The sequence below is a fragment of the Galeopterus variegatus genome, unplaced genomic scaffold (genome assembly GCF_000696425.1).
Source record: "Galeopterus variegatus unplaced genomic scaffold, G_variegatus-3.0.2 Scaffold179, whole genome shotgun sequence".
NCBI classification, from domain to species: Eukaryota; Metazoa; Chordata; class Mammalia; order Dermoptera; family Cynocephalidae; genus Galeopterus; species Galeopterus variegatus.
The window spans coordinates 126,285-150,389 of record NW_007726290.1 but is presented as its reverse complement, the minus strand read 5'-3'; the positions used below and the strand labels follow the sequence as shown (position 1 = coordinate 150,389).

Below are 24,105 nucleotides of genomic sequence, written 5' to 3'. Positions count from 1 at the left end.
CAAAGCATTCTGTACAGAGGGAACAGAATTAGCAAAGGCTCTGAGGTGGGGTTGGCAGAATTGTCGAGGATACCGGAGTAGACAGTACAAAGAACACTGTGTCTTGAGGTTGCAGATGTTAGGCAGGGCCTTCTAAGCATTGGTTTTCATTCTGACTACATTGGAGAACCACTAAGGAGTTTAATTGGGCCAAGTGACATTTATGATTTAAAAAATCACTGTGGTTACTGGAGGGAAAGGGTGGGGGGTTTAAAGTGGAGTGGGCCTGAGGAAGCACAGCCCTTCTAGCTCAAAGACCAAAGGATAATGATGGAGAAGATAATAAAAATGGCTCACACTTCCACAGTACTTACTGTATGGCAGGCACTTGCCTAAGCAGTTTACATATATTCATTTAGTCTTTCCGTTTAGTGAGGTGGGTTCCATAACTTTACCCATTTATAGATAAGGAGGTTGATGTACAGGCTAGTAAGTGGCAGAGCTACAATTTGAACACAGCCAGTTTTGACTCCAAAGGCTGTGCCTTAGCAAACTAAGTTCTTCCATTCTGTGTCTCCAACCCTCGATGCATCTACATTAGCTGCAGTTAGGAGGGAAGAAACTACAGACCCTTCTTTGTATTCCTCCCTCTGCCTCATCTTCACATCCACAGTTTCCTGAGCTCTTTGCAGGGTTCTTCAGAGCATGTCTTTAGTCTGGTTTCTCTCATCTTCACTACAAGGCTCTTCCCATCTCACTGTGACTTTTGTGTCAGCATTTGGGGACCATCATTCTTACCTGTCAGTCCACACTGATGCCAGAGTTACCTTCTGTATCATGTGGCTTTCTTGCTGAAAGTCTTAGGTTCTCCCTGGCTTGCATGGTGGAGCTACTGGCCCTCTGCACCTGGAGCTTCAGCATGTTTCCTCTGCCTCTCCCCTACAGGGTCTGCAGGGAAGAGTGTGTGGTCAGCAGTAGGCACACGAGACCACTTAAGATTTAAGCTCACATTGTAAAATACTCGATTGCTATTTGGTGTATACAGTAGTCCCCCTTATCTGCGGGGAATACGTTCCAAGACCCCAGTGTATGCCTGAAACCTCAGGTAGTACCGAACTCCATATATACTGTGTTTTTTCCTATACATACATACCTATGATAAAGTGTAATTTATAAATTAGGCGCAGTAAGAGAGTAACAACATATCTAATAATAAAATACAGCAATTACAACAGTATTCCAGCATCACTACTCTTGTGCTTTGGGGCCATTATGAAGTAAAATAAGGGTCACTTGAGTGCAAACATTGTGACACCGCAGCAGTCGATCTGATAACTTAGATGGCTGCTGAGTGACTTAATGGGCAGGGAGCATACACAGCAAGGATATGTTGGACAAAGGGATGATTCACGTCCTGAGGAGGACGGTGCGAGATTTCATCACGCTACTCAGAACGGTGCACAAATTAAAACTTATGAATTGTTTGTTTCTGGAATTTTTCATTTAGTATTTTCAGAACACAGTTGACTGTGGATAACTGAAACTATGGAAAGCAAAAGCGTGGATAAGGGGGAAATATTATATATCAGCCTCCTGCAAGTTTAGTAAGTGGGAACCAGGGTCCTTGAGAAAAACATTTCTAATGTGTGTCAATTTTATGGTTTTGTTTATTTAACTAACATTTGTTGAGTGTTTACTGCATGCTCAGCAATGAGTGCTCTCCATGGATTAGTTCATTCAGTACTCACAGTAATACTGTGAAATATAGGTCCTGTTAACTGAATTTTATAGATAAGGAAACTGAGGTTCAGAGAGGTTAAATAATTTAACCATGCTCATACAGCTAGTAAGAAGAAGAAGAAGGATTTGAATCCAAGCAGTTTGACTGCGAAACTGCTCTTAGTTACTGCAGGATATACTAGCAAAAGAGAATTTGCCCATGTGCAGATTTGAGAATCAGACCTCGGAAAATGGAAATTGTAGCAGAAACTGCCTCCAGGTATGGGACCATTTGTTCAAGGAGGACTACTGAACTTGAACTTTTGTCTCACTTTATGGCATACCCAATTCTAGCAGATGACCGTGTGTCACAAATGACATAAAGGCACAATTGTAACCTTCTGACTTATGATGACATTACAAGGACTTAGTGTAATATTTCAGTTATTATCCTTCAAGTAATATTTAACACATACTCATTTCTACTCTCTGTCGGCCAGGTTAGGCACCGTCAGGCACTGTCAGTGGAGCAGCAAACAAGACAGATGTGGAACATAATTTAGTGGGAGGAGATTAAGGCTCACACAGCTAGATGGATAGTTACAAATGGGGCATGGTACCATGTGGCAAGGCTAGTCAGTGCTTTGAGACCATGTAACAGGAGCCTTGTCTAGCCAAGTCTCCGGGGAAGTGACGCTGAGACTAAGACTAAATGAAATAAAGCAACAAGCTCAGTAAAGATGTGGGGGAAGTAAGTTCCAGGCAGAGGTAGCAGCAAGTGTCAGAGTGCTGTGACAGGAGAGAGCATAGTATGCTCCAGGAACAAAACCAAGGCCAGAGGGGCCAGATGCAGAGAGGCAAGGCCAGGAATTCAGGGCCTATGGGCCAGGTCAGGGATTTCAGTTTTTATCCTAAGAGCTACTGGCAACTATGGAAAGGTTTTAAATGCCAGTCATTTACTTCACAAACACACAGTGAGCATCCTTCTCAGGGTCTATGCTAGGCAAGGCAAGGAGTCCACTGTCAGGACTGCAGAGCTTTTCAGTGATAAATTTTCATTTGTAAATTATAAGTTGGTGAGTGAAGAGCTATAATGGAAGATGTGAATGGTATGGGTAGGAGCCCAGCAGAGAAGGCACTGGGGTCAGTTCTTGTTAAATGGTGGGAATTCCAGAAAAAGAAGGAAGAAAAGCTTTTCATGCTATAGGAACTTTCCTGGCCAAAAGGTCGGATTGTGGGAGAACAAGGCAGGTTCTGCGAATGCCTAGACGGTCTTGAGACAGCAGTGGATTGACTCAGGAGCTGGAGAGATAGTAGGGGCAAGAGTGCTAGGGGCCTTGCTTGGGTCAAAGGTCCAAGCCCCACTTTGAAGTCATCAGGAGTCTTCAAGTAGAGGAGTGGTTTTATTGCTTTACAGGTTGCTGACTGTGGCAGCAGAAGGGAAGGAGTCTGGAGGAGGGAGAAACTCTGGCCCTGGGAGACCTGTTCAGGTGAGAGGAGGCTACCAGTGGGTACTGGCCTCAGGCACTGGCAGTGAGAGTGACATGGAGGAGGCCAATTCTGGGAGAACACTAGAGACTGCTTGGGTTTATGAGTCCGGCAGACCTGGGTTCAGATCTTGGCTATGCCATGTACTAGCTCATGAGATTTCAAAGTCTGTGTGCATTAGTTTCCTGACCAGTACAATGGGGGTGCATGACTTCTCTGTCTCACAGGCTGTGGGGAGATACTGAGTGAGCACTTTATGGAGCCAGATACCCTTCTAAGAGTTTGCATATATTAACTCTTAATTTTTCTACCCAGTAAAGTACCTGGTGAAGTGGATTCTATGATCATCACTATTTGACAGCTAAAGAAACAAGTTCAGAGAAGTTATAGAACTTGCTCAAGGTCAAATCTCTTGAGTGAGGGAACCAGGATTCAGAGCAGTAGAGTGGCCCATACTCTTAGCCATTCTGCTTAAAATACCAGCGATAGGGACTAACTGAAGAGAGGGAGGAAGCAGCCCTTTGAAGAGCTGAGCTGAGACTTGATGTGTGAGAATGTGCCAGGCATCTTACGAAGAGCAAGGGCAGAGCCTGGCTGGGAAAAAGATTTCTGGTTCTAAGGAGAGAATGGAGGTTAGTGTGCCTGGAGCAGAGTGAGCCAAGAGAGAGAGTGGGTGACAAGAGAACAGGAGTGAAAGGGAGGTGGCCGTACATCTGGAAGGTACTTGGGGGCTGTAGTAAGGACTGGTATTTTACTCCGTGAAGAGTGGGAAGCCAGTGGAGAATTTCAAACACGGGAGTGACATGATCTGGTGGAGGATTTTAAAGAATAACTCTGGCAGCCTTGTGGAGGGGACTATAGACCATTTAGGAGACTTCTTCCATAGTCCAGTGGAAGAGTGCTAGCAGCAGGCCCTGTAGCAGTGGCCGTGGCAATGGAAACAGGTGGACAGAGGGTTTAGAATGGAGCTGACTGGACGTTTCGGTGGCCAGGACAGAGGAGTGATGAAGGACAGAGGAGTTGGAGATGACACCTGGGTGTTTAGTTTAAGCTGTTAAAGGATGAATAATATCATTTACCCAAAAGGTGGAAGGTTGTTGTGGGCAAGGAGCAGGGCAGGGTCAAGAGCAAAGTTCTCTTGGACATGCTTGTTCCGTTTGAGATATATGTAAGACATCCACATGGCAGTGTCTGGTAGGCAGTCCAACATGTGAGTCTAGACAGAGCTTGGGAGCAGTCTGGGCTGAAGATAGAAATGTGGGAGTCATTGGCATGTAGAAGTTACATTGGGATAGGTGGGAGAAGGGAGACACTCAAGATATTGCAAACGTTAAATGCTTTGCTAAAACATTCAGGTTTTATTGTTGTTGAGCACAGTCCTCAAAATGGAGATAACAACACCAAAGGAATTAAATGCATTTACCATGGTTTGGGGTCCAGTTTCCACAGAGGGCCGTCGTTCTGCATATAACTGGAGTTCTACACACATGTGCTCACATGTCTGTGTGCTAATACCCAGTCCTTCCTAGTTTGCTGGCCTGGGGTCGCCAAAGTACATGATGGCCTAGATATGGGTGCTGGGCTACTCACTAATTGGAACATAGGGGTGACCCAAATCCTGGGAAGATTTAGGGCTTACACAACAACAAAATCCATTCTTTCAAATCAGTTTGGAATTCATGAATTAGTTAGGAATCCATATTCAGAAGTATAATTTTAAAACTTTTCATTATTTTTGAATACATAATTAATAATTTAAGATATATATTTCAAGTGTATTTTGTAAATCTTAAAAATTCAATAATGAACTCATTTTTATCAACCCAATATTTTACTTTCTGCTGTAAAGCAAGCTTTTTCCCTGCATTTGGGCAAGACCCACATGTTAATTTGCAGCTGGGCTGATTGTGAATTTATGCCTTAAAAATATTCAGAAACATACATACTGTCTCTCACACAAATTTTTTATTTTCTTTTTGTTGCTACAACATTCCACACTGTTCCTGTTGCTATGGCCTCTGAAGGCCTCTGGAATGTCCCACTGCAGAAAAAGGATATAGAACTGGGTTTTTTATTCCCCCTGAAGAAGACATTTTATTTAAATTATTTTGTATCCTCTAGCTTACTTCCAAATATGGCTATCTGAAAGTAAAGAATTTAAAAAGCTAAAATTAAAGTTGCTTTAGATTTTTATAATAGGAACTATGTTTAAGTATACCAGGTTTCTTTCCACAGGGTGTTTGTTTGTGTGTATGGTCATGTGTGCATGTGCCTGCTTTTTAGGGAGATGCAGTGTGCTAATGAGAGATGAGTACCTGAACTTTATAGGTCACACAAACCCAAGTGCTGGTTGTGCTTTCTTGCATGGTGCTGTTAAACAAGTTTGTTTCTCTATAAGTAAAATGAGGATTATATTGTAGTGTATTGTTGGAAACAAATGAGATAAGCCATATAAAATGTGCTTTAGGACAGGGCCTAGCATATAGTAGTTTCTCAGTAAATGTCAATTGTTTATCACTATGATTATCGTTATTACTGTCATCATCAGTTGCAAATGATCTTAAGTTGCTGAGGAAATTGAAATTTTTACAGAAGTATGCAGTCCTGGTCCCTTACAGAATGATCCCTACCCTCTTAGTTTTACTAGTCTTAAGTCTCACAAAAGGATCAAAGGAACCAGGGTAACCAAATAATGGTTCTCTACATAAACATTATGGTGGTAAATTGAATCCTTGTTCCTTGAAAGGATCAGTACAGTTTTTTAATTTTTTTTAAGTTGCCTTATTTTTAAAGAGGTAGGGGACTAGTCCCCAGAAGTGTCTGGTATCTGACAAAGTAATGTGTTTTAAACAGCATTGCTTGACATTGAGCACTGTGGGAAACCACACAAACCAGCATATTGTAGAGGTCTAAAACTAAATCAAGACCATTTATTTAAACTGCTATTTAATTAATAAAACTAATTGATTTCATTAATGAAACTATTCATTTGATATTTATAGACATTTCATACTTTTTATTTGTGATTTACGAATGTTATACCATTTCTGTAATTTGGATTTTCTTTATTAATAGTTCTGTATCCAAGGAATTTAGCACAGGGGTATATGGAACTTACAGTAAATTACTTTAAATTTTTATTTTTAAAAATGAAATGTCATGTCAAGAAACTATAGCAATGGAAAATGGCTTATTACATGTGTATCATTGCATGGATATAACCTTTCCCTTTTTCCCACATGTACTATATTTAATTCAATGTGGGCATGCTTTCAAGGAAAATAGCGCATTGTTTAGCTCTTATTTTTCATTAAATATACTTAGTCACAGAAGTCAGCAGCAGTCTACTGGAAGCTTCTTACGTTATTTGGTCAGTTTATAAAAGATGTTCAGCCCTCGCATTTGAATTTATTGGAATTGGAATCTGGAAGGAATGTCTACAAATCATTATTCCTCTGGTCTTCAAGAGGGACAAATCCGGGCCGGCCCGGTGGCGCGCTGGAGAGTGTGCCGCTTGGGAGTGCGGTGGCGCTCCCGCCGAGGGTTCGGATCCCATGTGGAGACCGGTTCCCGCTCACTGGCTGAGCGCGGTGCGGGCCCAACACCGAGGGTTGCGATCCCGTTGCCAGTCCCCGGTACGGGCACGACACTGAGGGTTGCGATCCCGTTACCGGTCAGTAAAAAAGAAAAGAAAGGAAAAAAAAAAAAGAGGGACAAATCCAAGCCATCATTATGAGTCAAAATCAAATCCCAATTGTTGACCATAGACAAAGCACTTCACCTCTCTGTGAGCCAGTTTCCTCTTTAGAGTGGGGATATAAGGTTATCTTCCTACATAGCTGTGAGGATAAAATGAGATAATAGCACATAGAAACTATTCAGTGCTGCAACTACATCCCAGAATCATGCTGGACCCTGGTATGTTTCAGATTTATATATAGGTATCTGTTCAATTCAATGTAATAGAAACTGTTCAATATAAGAAATCTGAGCTATAGCCATGTGTAGATATTAGATCAAGTAATTTGATATTTTAGAGATTATCATCACTTGACATCCCTTTAAGGCATTTTTCTTCTCCCTTTAAAACTAGGAAGATCATCCAAGCTGGAGAAAGTGTGAAATTAAATCTTTATAGGAAAAAAAGCAGGTGCTAATCAGCTTTTTAGATTTTCTTTTTACCCTATAAACTTGGTAATTGGTCTACTAAAACGTTTGCTTAATTGAAGTATGATAATTATCCATCTATTGCAGATATATATTCTCAGTAGTGCATGGCATGTAAAATACTTGTTTAAAATCACCAATTTTGAAATATTTAAAAAGTTTAGATTCTGGATCTGAACTTTTATAACTCTGTTCCTAAATTGTTGTTAATAATTAATTGTTCATGGTTGGGACTTTTTAGTTAACCATATTTACCAGGTATTGAGTTATTTTCAGTTTTTTTATATGGAGATAGTTTAATTTCACTTTTACATTTTAATTAAGTTGATTTTTTTAATGTAAAAAAAATAATCCAACTTGTACAACTACCCATTCTGGTAAATAAACTGAGATTAATGTTTGAAATGCTGTGTTTGTACTGAAGTTCAGTTTGTCTGTCTAGTAGCATCAGTATATAAGCAAAAGGACCAGAGCTGGTAGTAACCTGAAAAAAATAGTATAATAGTAACTATAAAAAAATAGTATAATTTTCTTTGTATTAAATGCTGGCAAAACTAGCAATTCTACTCTTTACTGAAACCTAGTCTTTCTTTTCTAACTGTTCCATAGAACTCAGGGCCTAGATGGCTGGAATAGAATGCATGGTTAAACATATACAACCATAAAATGGTACAGTGGGTGGTACAGCTTTGTGAATTACTAAGTGTTTTATATGATTGCAGATTCTCCCCATAACTTGTGGTAGAGTTTATCTAAAATTGCTTTGTTGTGCAAATGTATTTATTGTTTGCATTTTAATAGATTAGTCTGTTTCCCCTCATAATAATGATTTTTGATGTGCTTTATTTTAACCCTTTATAAAGTGTCTCTGTAAGCCTGATTTGACTTCTCTCTTAATAGTCATGGTGTGCCACATCAGTTACTTTTAATCTGGAGTGATATTTGTCCTGGTGCACTTTATAAGGCAGCTCCTGTTGAAGGTGTTGCTCCCTCCAAATGGTTTCATACCAATCAGAACCAGATGAGTGAGTGGTGCTCTTTTTCTTTGTTGCAGACATGCCAATATTTGGTTTCTGTCCAGCCCATGATGATTTCTACTTGGTGGTGTGTAACGACTGTAATCAGGTTGTCAAACCGCAGGCATTTCAATCACATTATGGTAAGTACTTAACCATTTATAAAATGATTATTAAGAGGTAAAAGGTAAAGCAGGATTAAACTGAAGGCCATCGATGGCATGGATAGGGCATAATATTCCTCCCCCATCAGGAAGTAGGCCTTCTGATTCATTGACTGGGTTAATACCTATCAGATGTTGGGTATTTTATGATTTTTATTGAAAGTGATGTGCATTTTCCAGTTTTTATTGAAGTTGGACAGTGAAGCTGTATTTTATAAAGTCTGTTTTGAAATATTGCAACTATAGTATAGTTACAGGTTTATTTCCTTTTAGAGAGCCCCTGGTTGTGAATTCAGTGGATTTTAAAATTATATATACACTCACAATATGGGCACGATCTTTTTAGAAGGAAGTATGATTTTGAAACTTCCAAATTCAGCAGTGCTAATCATCAAAGAGTTCAAATAAGGTTGTCTGACATTGTTACAGTGCCACCTGCAGTATTTAAGTTTGGTTTAATAATAAATCAGAAGTGCCTACCTTGTTTCAGACTTTGAGTATGTATGTAGTATGATTCCTACCTCCATGTAGTTTACAATCTAATTGGAGCGACAGGCAAAAGTAACTAGACACATTTTTAAAATAACTGCTAAGTTGTTTCCTCATTGCTGTTACTACTGTAAATGCAAGCTTGAAACAGAATAACGATGGGGTTCTTCTGTAGTAAAGTGTTTAAAGAAAGCATTTCAGGAGGTGACACTGGAGCTGAGCCCTAAGTGATGAGAAGGAGCAACCCAGGCAGCAGTGTGGAATAAGAGCCTTTGATGCAGAGGGAACAGCCAGCACACAGACCCAAAGAAAGCCAGTGTGGCTGGAGGGTAGTTAGAGAAAGGCGGGTAGAAACTAGAGGAATCCAGCCTTAAAGGCAGGAACTTAATTATTCAGGATAAGAAGCTGCTTAGGGACATTAGAGTGTTTACTTAAGGGAGTAACACAGTGAGAGAAGAGTAGAAGCAGGGAGAACAGTTGGGAGGCAACAGATGACACTAGACTAGAATAAGATGGAGCAGCAAAGCTGGAGACATTGCACAGCTCTGAGATACGTTTTAAAGCTAGACCTTACAACTGGTACTGTTGTGACTTCTTTTAAGAGTCACACCATCATAATCAACATCCCGCCATTTTTTCAGAGGAATATATGTTTTATTTAATCAAAAAAAGGTCCTTTGAGTTCTTGCTTCTGGGCAAAGCCCTGGGGTAGGCCCAGAGTTAGTACAAAGGTGAATAAGATATTAACTTTCTGCTTAAGACTCTCAGAAGCTATCATTAGAAAAAGCAGTTGCCAAATATTTTGGACTTAAAGATTTTGAAGGCAGACTAGACTGGATTTTAATTTAAAACTGCAAGAATCTTAGGTTAGTTCTTTGCCTTGACAAGTTATCCAATCTTGGCTTCCTTTGTTATAGTACAGGGGTGGTAATACCAACCTCATAGGTTCCTGGCGGGGATTAAATGAAATAACATGGGTAAAGCCCCTAATTCAGTGTGTAGTACATAATAAACATGAGGCGGGGGGAGAGAAAAAGGTACAGTTGTAGATGCAGGAAGGTGTGTGTCTAAAGTCATAAGACAGTCCAAGATCTTAAGAATAAGGAAGAGCATAGACTGCTTCTTGACAAATAACTCAGAATACTTTTTAGAGAAAATAGCCTTCACATTAAGGTTTGAAATGAAGAATGGATTATTTTTCCCATGTGTATTTTTTTTTCTTTTTGTCAAGTTTTGGACACAGAATACATGTCTGTTGTGGAAAATCCAAAAAATGTTTTTTGAAAAACACCCATAATCTGCTAAAATGGGGAGTGTTTCGATGGGGATAGACAGGGCTGCCACATATGGCTGCACAGTTTGTGCACTGAACAACTATATTTGGTGGCCCTGGGCTGATGTACCCATCAATGGGGTTGATGTGAGCAATTTTGGAGGCAGGAAATTTCAGGCTCTCTGGAATGTACTGCACGAGTCATCATTGGCCAGAGCTGACGTACCCACATGTGCATGAGCTGAGTGTAAAGGCAGGTTGGGACTAACTCACAGGACCTCATTGCCCATCAGAGTGCCCTGGTGATGATGTGTCAATAGAAACCTATTACAGATTTTTCCGAACCAGAGTGATGTGACTTAGTGGTACTCCACATAATTGATGGGTAGAGTGGTTTAGAATGAAGTGCAAGAGGAAACATTTAAAGGTGTTATTTACTTCTTCCATGACTGCCTTAGGCAGAAATATTTCTATCTTTTCTCTATATCAGTCTCCAGCACAGTGTCTCCTAGTAAGATACTTGTTGAATAAGAAAGGGAAGAAGTTCACTGACATAAATCTGCATAACAAACCTTACTCTTGTTCACCTTACTTCTCCTGGATACCTACCCATTTATGGGCTTCTCCACACCCTTCTTTCTTTGTTTCAGTTACAGATGATATTTAAGCCACCACTTTGAGAGTTGCTCATTTTCCCTGGGTATCTCCCATGTATACACAAGGTATGCATGTTATTAAACTTCTGTTTGTTTTTCAAAAAAAAAGGGAGCGGGGAGAAGTTAACCTAAACACTTTAAACATGCAAATGAGAAAGTGTGAATGTAGGATTCACCTACTCCAGTATTTTTTATGGCTAAGCAGGAGATTTGACTGATAAAGCCACTGGGTGAGGGGCTGAGGTTCCTTTAGTGGCAAGGGAAATATTAAAGATGTAAAAGTCCCTGAGAAAGATGGGGGCCAAGTGCTCAGAGAGAGGGATTCTGCTGGGAAATGTGGAAGGAATTCTCTCTTTGAGGCAGCAGTGGTAGGCAGAGAAGGCTTGGAGGTGGGTGGGGGTGTGGAGGAGTAACTGCACGAGGTGGAGGAGGCACCATGTGGTGGCTGTGGAATGACACCCCACTCACCTGGAGGGATGGAGAGGTAGACAGGGTCCCCAAGATCAAGAATCCTTTCTGGTGCTGCCACTGTCTTTTCTGTCTTTTGGGGACAGAGTTGTGATAGGAAAGTAGCTTTGGAACCCTTTCTTTTTTGTGTTGAAATTCCAGAAAGCCAATTCTTGCATTCTTGTTTTCCACAGTTAACAACAACAAAAAAAGTTTTTCAAATTCTGAATCTCTCTGAATGAACATTGTAGTCTGTTTATTACAGTATTAGGAAGAACCCATACCTGTCAAGGAAGAGATTTCATTTTCTTACCTTTCGATGAAATTGGTGGAAACGTGGGTAATCTATGAATTCATGTATTGCTGATATTCATCTGTGATACTTATCTGTGACTTTTATGAATAAATGAGCAGTTCCTGCAAAATCCAACAGGCAGTTTCTCTAAAACCACTGCTGCCAGGACAGGAAGGACACTCAATGGCAGCAAGGCTTGTAAATCAGTTTATGTTGGTGGTAAAATTATTCTTAATTGGCGAGCATCTTATTATCCAGAGTAGGAAGAGGCCATGCACTTTTTTGCTAGCTGAGCTGCCTTTTTGAGAATTAACAATTAACCAGAATTTCCACTTGAGCAGCAATAGTGAGTGATTGTAGTGTCATTTTGGCATTTCCAGTTTTTCATAGTCAAATTGCTTTCATAGTATATATTGCTTTCTTTCTAGAAAACTACATAGTAATACCATGTTTTCTTGATTTTTTTTAGTGTTTTGAAATACTCCAGTATGCCTCATATTTCTTTTCAGTTACTCAGTATTTTTAAGAGCAAGGTGTTTCTTACCACTAATTTCAGATTTAAAAATATGATTTGAATCAGTGGATCCCAAACCTGCTGTGCATCTGAATCAAAGGGGAGCTTTCTAAAAGGGCAGGTTCCCAAGGCCCACTCCAGAGGCACTGAATTGGAATCTCTAGGGGTAGGACCCAGGAATCTGCATTTTAAACAGCTCCCTGGGCTGGTCTGACACACAGGCCTGCGGGGATGCATTGCTTTCATGGCAGATAGAGACCACTCTGGCAGAGCTTCTGCTTTGTCCTCCCAGTGCCTGGCATAGTGACTGATGCAGAACAGCACTCAGATTTGTTGAGTCTATCAAAGATGGCAGGAAGGGAGGCCCCTATTTTTTTTAAATGAGTTTTAAATTCTTGTATTTATGTGATGGAAGTGTCACATTAATTGCCTCTAAAACTTTAAGTATGAAAGTTGGTGACTTTCCTTAGGGCCAGAAGCACCATTCTTTTGAAGTGAGAATCTTAGTTGATCAGTTAGTTAATGATAAATGTGTTGGACCTAATCTGGCTACTGACTAGCATAAACTGTATGGTCCTATTTGCGTACATTTACATACTTTTACTTCGGATCTGAACAGGTGGGATTAGCTAGGGTTAGGCTTTGACTTGGGGTGCCTTTGGGGTTGTATGCTGAGAGAGCTTTCTGGTGTTTGCATAGGATACTTGCTTGCACTGCTCAGTTCTGCTGCTTCACTACGTTTGCTTGTGAGGAATACCTTAATTTTTCTCTCTCTTTTGTGCAGACACGGGGTGATTTTACGTAGGGGAAATAGATTTAACGATGTTAATTCAGCTCTGATGATGCCACATTTAGAATCTCTATAATTAATTAAAACCCTGCTCGAATGTCAGCTGTTGAAGTATTTGCCTCAGACTAGTTAGGCTGATCCACTTGTTTGCCTTTTAGATCATCCTGAATCTCTGAGCAAGGCCTCAGTTGTGACATTTGGCTCAGCCACCTTTTCACAAACTTAATCCTGTTCTAGCTTTATTATTTGCTGACTTAGTTCTACTTAATATTTTTCTTTAAATCAAACCACTTTTATTTAAATAAATCTATTTACAAAGGAAACCTTACTAGAACCGTAAAGGGAAAGACTATCGTTTGCCATAGAAGATGGTAAGTGTGAAAATAAATGCAGTGAAAAGAAGATTATTTAATTCTACGTTGATGCTCTTGCCAGTGCTGGCACTAAGTCTGAGGCTTGCTCCCTTTGTTAAAAAAAAGGAGACTAGCACATTTTAGGCAAGTGTTATTCACAAGGTAATATGGTATTATCAGAAGAATTGAAAGAGATTTGGAAAGGGAGTAAGTTTTCTCTTGTGATTTAATGTTATTAATGTTGGGGAGTGATATTTACTCCATGTTTTGAGAAATACCAGCTCAAGCTGTTGGATTCAGTTTCATGTTTAAGGAGTTATCTACTGAGGTCAACCATAGTCCTAGGAAACATCAGACCTTAGAAGCAGAGTTCTAGAATCTCATGTTGATCTGCAAAAAGATCATATAAGACAAAACCCTTTGTCATTTATCAATTATTATTATATATTGAGGCACTACTAGACACTGTAAGCGGCATGTGAGTCTGTTGGTGGAGCTTCAGTTTAGAACATCTGTCGCACCCTCAGACCTCTCCACAAATGGAGGTGTCATAAATCTGGCTTTTTCATGACTTTATGAAAGTAGCTTTAGTAGAAACACTGCTGTGATCATATAGCTTTCTTCTTTTGCAGATATTGTGAATCCTGTAAAATTAACAGCCACACACATTGCTTGGACTTAATGTTCCTTGACGTGCATTGAGGTGGTTTGGATTCTTTTAGATGCCAGCATAAAGCCAGAATAAATTATAAAATATTTTCTAAAATGTCATTTTCATCAGAGGATGAATAAATTACTCATACCCATCAAGAAATTACTCATACTTTTTGGAGCTAAGTAATTGGTTTCAAAGTTAGTAGGGTAAGAGCAAGTCTTACTCTGAGGTCTGATGGGTTGGTTTGGGAAAAAATGCTGGTTCTCGTTGTTTACAGCATTTTACATAGTTTTGACCAACAGTTAGCCATCATGTAATTAAGTTAATTTGCTCACAAAGCAGAGATTTTGCTGTTTATAAAGAACACAACCCACCTCCCCCTTTGCCATCTAATTGACTTAGACCTAGAAGGTAACAGCTTCAGATATTTTTTGAATAAATTATTTTATTTGACTATTAAGTAACTGGTTTTGGGTAAAGAAAACGTGTTTCTTTTTTCTCTCAAGTGTGCTAAATTTGGCCACTAAATTTTATAATCTGGGTCTTTTTCTACTTTGAAACTTTCAGTGATAGTTGATCTTTTTAGGATTGGCATTCATTTAAGTCCATGGCCTAGTGGTAACTTTTAATAGTACTTGATGGTTTACAAAGTATTTTTGTTTGTATTATCTCATTTCCTGTTCTTAACAACCCACTGAATAGATTTTATTCCCAGTTTACTAAACAAAACTCCTAAATTAAATTTCATTTGCACAGAAAATATATCAACCAGGTCATGTTTTCTGGCTACTAATATCTATTTCTCTTGAATATAATAAGGATGTATAGAGTTAAAAGAAAATCCAGAGAAGATATAATGAATTGTGCATGTCACAAAACTATCATTAGTGATAGATGTTCTAGCTCAGGTAGAATTTTAAGTTTGTGGGCCGGCCCGGTGGCGCACTGCTACAGTGTGCCACTTGGGAAGCGCGGCGGCGCTCCCGCCGAGGGTTCGGATCCCACATACAGACCGGTTCCCGCTCACTGGCTGAGCGAGGCGCGGGAGCAACACCGAGGGCTGCGATCCCGTTGCCGGTCCCAGTCCGGTACGGGCGCGACACTGAGGGTTGCGATCCGTTGCCAGACACGGAAAAAGACAAAAAAAAAAAAAACAAAGAATTTTAAGTTTGCTTGGAATAGCTAGATCAGCATTGTAAACCCATTACCTTAGGGAGAACATTTAGTAATTCGAAGATGTAATGATAGTAGGTGGATATTTGATTTAGCATAGTCATTGGATTACTCTTCTGCCTCTTCTACTTTATTTAACTCTAAATCATAGTAGCTGTCAAAGCCAAACTCCTCTTTTTGTATGAGTCTCATAACATTTTGTAGCTTCTGTAGAGTGCGCATATTTACAAGGGTACTTCAGAAAGTTCTTGGAAAAATAGAATTGAAAGATAGTATGAATCTTTCCATGAACTTTTTGAAGTACTCCGGTATTTCTGCATTCTATACTGAATGCAGAAAACTGAAACTATAAAGACTGAAACTTGTTGCAGAGCCAAAAATATTTTGCTCTTTTGCTTTGGAGACACATACAAGGCATTTCTCCAGCAGTCAGGGGATGAGCCAGGGATGGGAGCTAACCAGAACAAGCACATCAAAACATGAATGGTGTCAAAGTGGACGTTAGTTTTACTCTTAAAGGAAATTCCAGATTAACCATTTGATATAAACTTTTTGTTGCTGCGTAGCATGATGTAAGATAAATACAGCGAATTCATTTTTTTCCTTGCCACAAGCCAAATACAAGTAGTGCTAATTAAAATTTTCAGGTAACTTTAGTAGCATCAAAGAAAGAACCATTCTCTCCCCAGCTAATATAATTTTATCTTTTTTCCTTAGTTGTATAATCAGGTGTCTTTAAAATGATGTTATTCATGCCATTTGTAGGAGCAACATTTTAATTTCTAGTTATAAAATGTATTGATTTTTCTTCTTAGTGATATGTGTGCCTTTATTAATATCTGTGCCTCTGGGGTTGCTTTTAAAAGAAATTAAACAAACTGGCAGTGGCATGAATTTGTTAAATTCATGCATTTAACAAATACTTATTGAGTACCTACTATATGCTAGGCATTGCTGTCCACTGAAATAGAAAAGCAATTTCTCTGATTTCATGCAGCTTATATTCTGATTGGGGAGGATGGAAAGATAAAGAAGAAGTTGAGAGAAATAAGATTATTTCAAGTAGTGATAAATGCTAGGAATAATGTGAGAGAGAATGAGTGGGGCATTCCACTTTAGATGAGGCTAGTCAAAGAAAGCCTTTCTGAAGAGTTGATGTTTAAGCTTAGTGATAACAAAGATGAGTGTTTCACACAGAGGAAATGCAAGTGCAGAGATCCTGAGATAGAAATGGTCTTGGCAAAAAGGCCAGTGAACAGTGGCAGAAGAACAGTGTGCAAGGAGGAAAGGGGTCCAGGTTGAAGCTGGGAAAGGAAGGCCAGGGCCAGATAACAGTGGCCCCTGCAAGCCATGAAAGGAATCAGGATTATGCTGGCAGTGCGAAGTCACTGGAGGATTGTGTGCCAGGAAGTATCAATCTGATTTATGCTTGCTCTGTGGAACATGGTGAGCAAGAGCGGAACCGGGAGACCAGTTATAGGCTGTTTTGCACTAGTTAATGTGAGAGCTGGATCGGGAGAGAAACTAGATTAGCATTGTGGCAGTAAGGACAGAAAGGTGTAAACAGAGATGAAATCTGCATCAGAAGTGTAAAGCCAACAGGCCTCGCTGATGGACTGGGAAGGGAAGGGAGGAGAAATGACTCATGGGGTTTTTGGCTCAAGCAGCTGGATGAATCTACTTTAGCTTATGGATCAGGAGGTTGTTCTTTCGATTTGTATATGAGCATTTATTTTTAATGAAGTGCACTGACCTGAATGAAAAGCCTTCATGTACTACACTCAGTCTTTAGACATGTTATCAAGATTGTAGGCATAGAAAATAATTATTGTAGTGATGCCAAGTTTTGGGGTCATTTATTCTTTTCACTTGTTTTTTGTTTGGTTGGTTTTTAATATTATGTTACAATAATCTAGTCATATAAACCAGGAAACAAAAGAGAATATGTGCACTTTCCAGGGACTTCTTATATTCTCATTGGTTAACAAGAATTTATTGATTTAAAAAAAAAAAACACATATTTTGATTTGTTCTTAAATTTTAAAGTAGTAACTTACGTAGTGAAAGAAAAAATAACAAGAGGATAAATATGCAGTCATAATGCACAGAGTTCCTCCATCTTTTCAGGGGTACAGTTTTCCATATACCTTTGGAAGGTAACTAGACCATGGACAAAGTAGAATTTACCTGCCTACTTTTTTTTCCTCTTACACACATGAAAAATTCAATTTCTTATGAATTTACTTCTTTATCTTAATGATCTATATTAAATATTTTTTCATGTTAGTGCATGTTGCTCTGCTGTATTCTTTTAAAAGACAGCCTATTATTCTACTTTATTAATGTACTGTAATTAATTTAACCAGTCCCCTGTTGGTAGATATTTAGATTTTCAGTGTTGCATTACTATACGCAGTGCTTAAAAGACCTTCTTTGGGAATGTCTGTCAGTATTTCAGCATATGGATTCTCCACATAGAGGCTGGTCACAGCTGCCCTCCGGGTTTGTACTACTATGATTTAATGAACTACTTCAACGGTTTTGATTTGGGTCACCAGAATAAGGCAGTGAAAATGTGAGTTTCTGGCAACTTCAATTAATATGTATAAATTGCTCACAATGTGTGTGTGTGTATGTGTGTTCGTGTGTGTGTGTATGTATGTATGTATATATCACCTTATACACTGTAAATATATAAAATTTTTATTTGTCAGTTATACCTTAATAAAGTGAAAAAAAATAATTGGAATTCTTAACAGGCTTGATAAGAATTAAACAATAAAATAATATTGAAAAAATAATATATACATTTATAAATTATTATTCATCAGTGTCACGTTTTAAGAATTGGAACATAATTAATTATACATATTTGTGAGGTACAGAGTTGAATATCAACACCTGTGTACAATATGTGATGATCAAATCAGGATAATTAGTATATTCATCATTACACAATGTAATCATTCTTTGTGACCCTTCACTAATTTCTCACTAAGCTCCCTCCCCTTTCCCCCATTTCCCCCTTGTAACCACAGTTCTGTTCTCTCCTTTTGAAAGTTCAACGAATTATCGCGATTGTTGTATCTTTCTTCTTTCTTATTTATTTGGGTCTTTTTTAGCTACCGCTTATGAGTGGGACATGCAGTATCTCTCTTTCTGTGCCTGGCTTCTCTCGCTTAACGTAATTTTTTCCAAGCTCATCCATGTTGCTGCAAATGGCAGAATTTCATTCATTCTGTGTGTGTGTGACCAGTGCCACTCTTGACTTGTCTGCTACATATAGAAATCATTAAAGGGGACAGTTCAGGATATAAATCCCTATTTTAGTTATATTTGCTAATAAGGTTTTTTCCTGACAGTCATGTCATAAGACAAAACACAAGACTAATTTGTATGTTTACTTTTTAAGATACACCCCTGCTATTTCAACCCTTTCAAGTTGTGATCTTACTTATGACCAGAAGAGGGAGTATTTATCACTCCTCTATGCTGTAGCACCTACTACCTGGCTAGAATAATTCCTCTGATGCATGTGCCTAGTTGAAGCCTGTAAAACAAACTGATTTGGGACAAGGAGGCAATGGCCAAATTTAGCTATTTCCCTCCTTGTTCCAAGTTGTGTGTGTAGAAATCCCAGTCTTTAGGTTTACTTCTACATTTTGTTTTTAAGACAACAGTTCTCAAAACAAACTTCAGTGTTATTTTATACCTTTTCATTTTGTGCATTTGAAAGTTAAAAAAAAAATCAGAGAAGGTAATTATCTCAATGTAAAATAAGTTAAAATACAAGCAGTAAGCCCCTAATTATATAAGTTAGTGTTCTTAATTTGCATTCTCCTCAGGTCAAAAAATAAACTTTGGAATGAAATTTGTTTTATTGTCTCTTATGCTTGATATTTTAAAAAGATTGTTATAATTCCTAACACTGAAGATTTGTAGTAAGCTTTAGAATGTTAAGATGCTGTTTTGCCAAAGTGGCTAATAGGCCTTTTTCTATGTGATTCTTACTGTGCTCAGTTGTGCTACTTGAATCTCAGTCTGCTTAGCCAAACAAATGAAATAAATGACATAATCAGGATATACTTGTTTGATGTAAACCAGAATTTCATGCATCTTAGATTTTTCTTCAGCTCCCTTCACAGTGCATTTTTATAACAAAAGCTTTTTAAACCAGTTTCTTTATAGATTTTTTTGATTGGCACATGAAATACTAAATATATACACCCATCATATATTTTTACATAAATACACACAGGTAATCATCTCAAACATGCTATTTTTAGTGCAGCCTACTTTTTCTTATTTCGTTGGCTCTTTCCACCTCCTCACCTTCTGCAACTATAACAATCCTCTCTAGCTTATAAACCATAATACGTTCTTCATTCTTTTTTTTTAATTGATTATACGTATTTGTGGGGTACAGAGCTGATCATCAGCACCTGTGCCCAAGATGTGGTGATCAGCTCAATACTGTCAGCATGTCCACCACCTCAAATTGCAATTATTCCTCATGTCCCCCACCCAACTTCTCCCCAGTCCCTCTTTCCCTCCGTATCCCCTCCCCTTGCAACCCTAGGTCTGTTCTCTCCTCTACAAGTCCAACACACCACTGTGGTCTTTCTTTCCTTCCTTCTCTCTCTTAGCACCCACTTATGAGTGAGGACTTGCAGTATTTTTCCCTTTGTGCCTGACTTATTTTACTTAACGTAATTTTCCAAAGCTCATCCATGTTGCTGCAAATGGCAGAATTTCATTCTTTTTTATGGCTGAGTGATATTCCATTGTGTATATATACCACATTTTCCTTATCCAGTAATCCGTCAATGGACATTTAGGTAGGTTCCATATTTTGGCTATTGTAAATAGAGCTGCGATGAACATGGGAGTGCACTATCCCTTCAACACGATGATTTCCATTCTCTGGGTATATACGTAGAAGTGGGATTGCTGGATCATATGAAAGATCTATTATTTGAGGAACTAACATACTGCTTTCCATAGTGGTTGTACTAATTTACAGTCCCAAAAATGGTGTAGAAGAGAGTTCCCCTTTCTCCACATTCTTGCCAACATTTGTTATTCTCAGTCTTTATTATAGCCAGTCTAACCAGGGTGAGATGATATCTCAGTTTGGTTTTAATTTGCATTTCCCCGATGATTAGTGATGTTCACCATTTTTTCAAGTACCTGTTGGCCATTTATGTCTTCCTCCAAACATAGTAAATTCATAGCATGTAACTTAATATGCATTCATCTAAATTTTTCTCATGCTCATAACTTTATACAGGCACATAGAATCACATGTTTTATTAGTAGAGGCTTTTGGTGAGAGTTTTACAAAAAATGATCCTGTTGTGTACACTGCAACTTCTTTTCTACTCAATACCTTATGAAAAACCATTCACAGTCCAGGATAACACTAATCCCCTCTTTTTAATGGTTGCATACTGCTCTCAGGTGTGGCTGTGCTGTAGCCTCCTCAACCAGGTCCTCTGTAGACATTCATTTTGTTTCTTAATTTTTGCCTCTGTGAACAAAGCAGCAGTAACCACCTTGGGACACATATCCTTAACTATGGGGGATTTTGTTTCTATGGAATGGAGTCTCAAGAAGGGATTCCTGGGTCAGAAAGGATAGTTATTTGCATTGTTAATAGGTGCTGCTAGATTGTTTTCCAGAAAGGCTGTAATACTTTATATCTCTACCAGCCAAATATAAGAGTATCTCCACCAGGAATAGGTGTTGTATTTATTTTTTTAAGCTTCGAATTATTTTTCTAAAGCCTCTTAACGGTGTTCCTTATGCACATATACACACAAATATGATTAATTTTAATTTGACTTCGAAGTAAATTTCTCAGACAAGCACAAACTATTTTACTACCACTATAGGAGATATCTTCTAAATCGGGGTAATATTTAACGATATGAGGCAAAGAAATCTCTTTAAATTAGTGATGAATTTTAAAAATATTCATTTAAACAATTATAGGCAATTTCCCTGGCATATATGGGAAATTTCTATTTATCATATATAGAATTTACTTTAGGGAAGAATTCTAGTTCTCTTAGGCTGGGATTCCTCTCTGCAAAATATGTAGCCTAATAAATTTAGAATAACAATTCTGGGTGAGATTAATTTCAGGGCTATATTAGTCTGTTTTGTGTTGCTATAACAGAATACCTGAGACAGGGTAATTTATAAAGGAAAGAGGTTTATTTGGCTTACGATTCTGGGACGGTTGCATCTGGCACGGGCCTCAGGCTGCTTCTACTCATGGTAGAAAGTGGCAGGCTGCCGGTGGGTATGAGCAGATCACATGGCAAGAGGGAGCAAGAGAGAGAGTGAGGGAGAGAGGAGGTGCCAGAGTCCTTTAAACCATCAGCTCTCCCTGGAACTAATAGAGCAAGAACTCACTCACTACCCCTCCTCCCCCAGGGAGAGCATTAATCCATTCATGAGGGATCCGCCCCCATGAATCAATCAGTTTCCAACACTGCCACATTGGGGATCAAATTTCCACATGAGTTTTGGAGGGGACAACACATCCAAACTCCATCAAGGGCCGTAAGAAAACTGTCTCCAGTTTTATTTCTGATCTCACTGTCCTCCTTGCATTTGGTGTAATTGGTCACCTTTTAACAGTGTTCATTTTGTGTATCAGATAGTGACTGACCGAGGTCAGACTGGTTAAAGCAAAGCCTATGTAGATGAGGCTGTGAGGATATATTTTATTTGCTTGTCTTATACATACATGTAAGTGTGGCTGAGCCCTGAATAGAGCCATCTACCAAAAGATCAGATGATGCCAGCCAGTGGAAGACTGTTGCATGGTATTAGCCCCCAAGGTGAATTATCCCCATTTAAACTTCATCTCCCACCTCTCCTAATCCAGCGTGAGTACCTAATGAGTGCTGGATAATAATATAGCAACATTTCTTGGTGACGCTAATCTGATTCTGGATAGCAGGCTTCCAGGCCCACAGCTGAATGAATTGCTTGGTATTTTCAAGTTTGAAAATACTTTCTTCCCCTTTCAAGTGCTCCTTGGCAGCAGGTAAGGAATGTTAAAGCTCCTGTAAGTGCCAATTAAGGCCAATTATAACTCGCCCAGCCTGCTGAGACAGTGAAGTGGAGTTAGTAGAGACTTGTGTTCCTGTAAAATGGAGAACTGGCTACCACCAATGACAGGAACACAGTATTTCGTAACTACCAGCAGCTTGTTTGTTGCCCTACTGAACATCGAATGACACCTCTTCTGGCTTCTCAGGGGTTCAGTTTAGGAAATCCCAAGATTTGTAGGGGACTTGACTGATTTCTATAATAAAAACCTCTGTCTTTCTGTGTCTTATTCTCTAACTCCCCTTCAAATGTTGTTCATTGTCCAGTTTCTCCTTGGTTGTAATCATAATAGCTAATGTTTATTAAACATTTAAGATGTGCTGGGCATTGCACTGTATGCTTTATCTCCTTTGCTTCTCACCTCAGCTCTGGGGGAGGAGGCAGTTTCAGCTCCCAGGTGAGGACAGAAGTGTCTTGCCCAAGGCTTTACAACTGGAAGTGCTCAGATGGCAGGCTGGCTGCCTCGGCCTCCCCCAAACCAAGCCCTTGCTGCCCTTCTGAGCTTGTTGCTGCTAGTTTGCTTGTTTGCTGCAAGTGGGCTAATTCACAGAATTTTTGTAGGTCAGGACCCCCTGTGTGCACCAGAGTAAAACTGATATGTGTACACCATCCAAACCACAGCCAATACATATAATTTTGGTCTATAAGGCATGGATGTTATTCTATTAAAATGATATTTTAGTCTATAGTGTTATTTTAGTCTATAATCTTTTAATCTTTTTTTAAAAGGAAAAAAATATGACCACGTCTCTAGACTTAGACTCTTAACTATGAGCCATCATTCGGAGATTTAATAGTTTGAAAAAAATAATGCTTTCCAAGCAGAACAGTATTTCCTTGAACATTTTATTCAGGGCATTAAGAGAGACATATGTGAGTGTTTAAAACTTTAATCTGATATTTTCTGTCAATTTTTGTGTATTTGTGCATATTCTTAGTGTACAAAGTCATATTTTCCTGGCTTATACTACTATTCTGGTGTAGGTCTTAAAAATAAGTTCAAATTGTTTCTCTCTTGTTTGTATATGAAATTAAAGGTATATGTGTATTTGTAGCATTTAAAAACAAATTGCTAAAATTCACCCTGGTTTTCATCAAGGTTGAAGAGAGATTTCCTTCCCAGAACTGTTGTAGATTGGCTGGTTCTCATAATGATTTTTTCCCCCTGCTAGTACTATCACCCTGTACAAAAGAGAGCATTAGAAAAGCAAGCATTTGTGCTAGGAGGCCAGCAAGGTTTCTGCTGTCCAGCCCTACAGGTGCAGTGATGGGGGTACTGAGGCTTAGCCTGAGATAAGTCCTCTTATCCCATATCCTATCTTTCTGAGACTGATGACACCAAGGAGGCTCCTCAGCTGCCTCTTGCAGAGGGCAAGTGAGGTGCACTGAACAATACTAAGACCTGTTGCAATTAGGTTGTACAAGGGTTTTTTTTTCTTTTTTCCTTCTAGTTTAAGACAACCTTCAGTGAATTAACATAAAATTATTTTTTGCTAATTAACTTTTGAAAAGATTTGGAAGTATCCTCAGAAGGATACTTCCAAGGCCTGCTGATGGCTCTTTCCTTGTATTCTGTTAATGTCCTTTAAGGGCTACCATAGTTTTGGATTGTATGAATGTAGCTGTAAGAAATCTGGAAGGAAAAATGGGTTTCAGAAAACCCCTTTGATCTTGATATTGCTTAGAATCTGAATGCTTGTGGCTACTATTCTTTTATTTTAGAGTCAATTTATAATTTGTGTCTGGTCTAATAGAAGCCATTTCCCATGTCTTAGTTCCCCCCCCCCCCCCCCCCCCCCCCC

The 24,105-nt window shown here is 38.9% G+C and overlaps 1 protein-coding gene across 1 annotated transcript in view; it reads left to right on the top strand.

Annotated features, from left to right (window-relative positions):
• The window catches only part of ATXN7 (ataxin 7), a gene marked incomplete at its 5' end in the record, with an annotated part of 91,463 nt that overhangs the window by 29,546 nt on the left and 37,812 nt on the right, over window positions 1–24,105 (top strand). Inside the window, one exon of the mRNA XM_008564028.1 lies at window positions 8,408–8,512. Within this exon, the coding sequence (XP_008562250.1) occupies window positions 8,408–8,512 (105 nt within the window). The remainder of the gene's footprint in view (window positions 1–8,407; window positions 8,513–24,105) is intronic.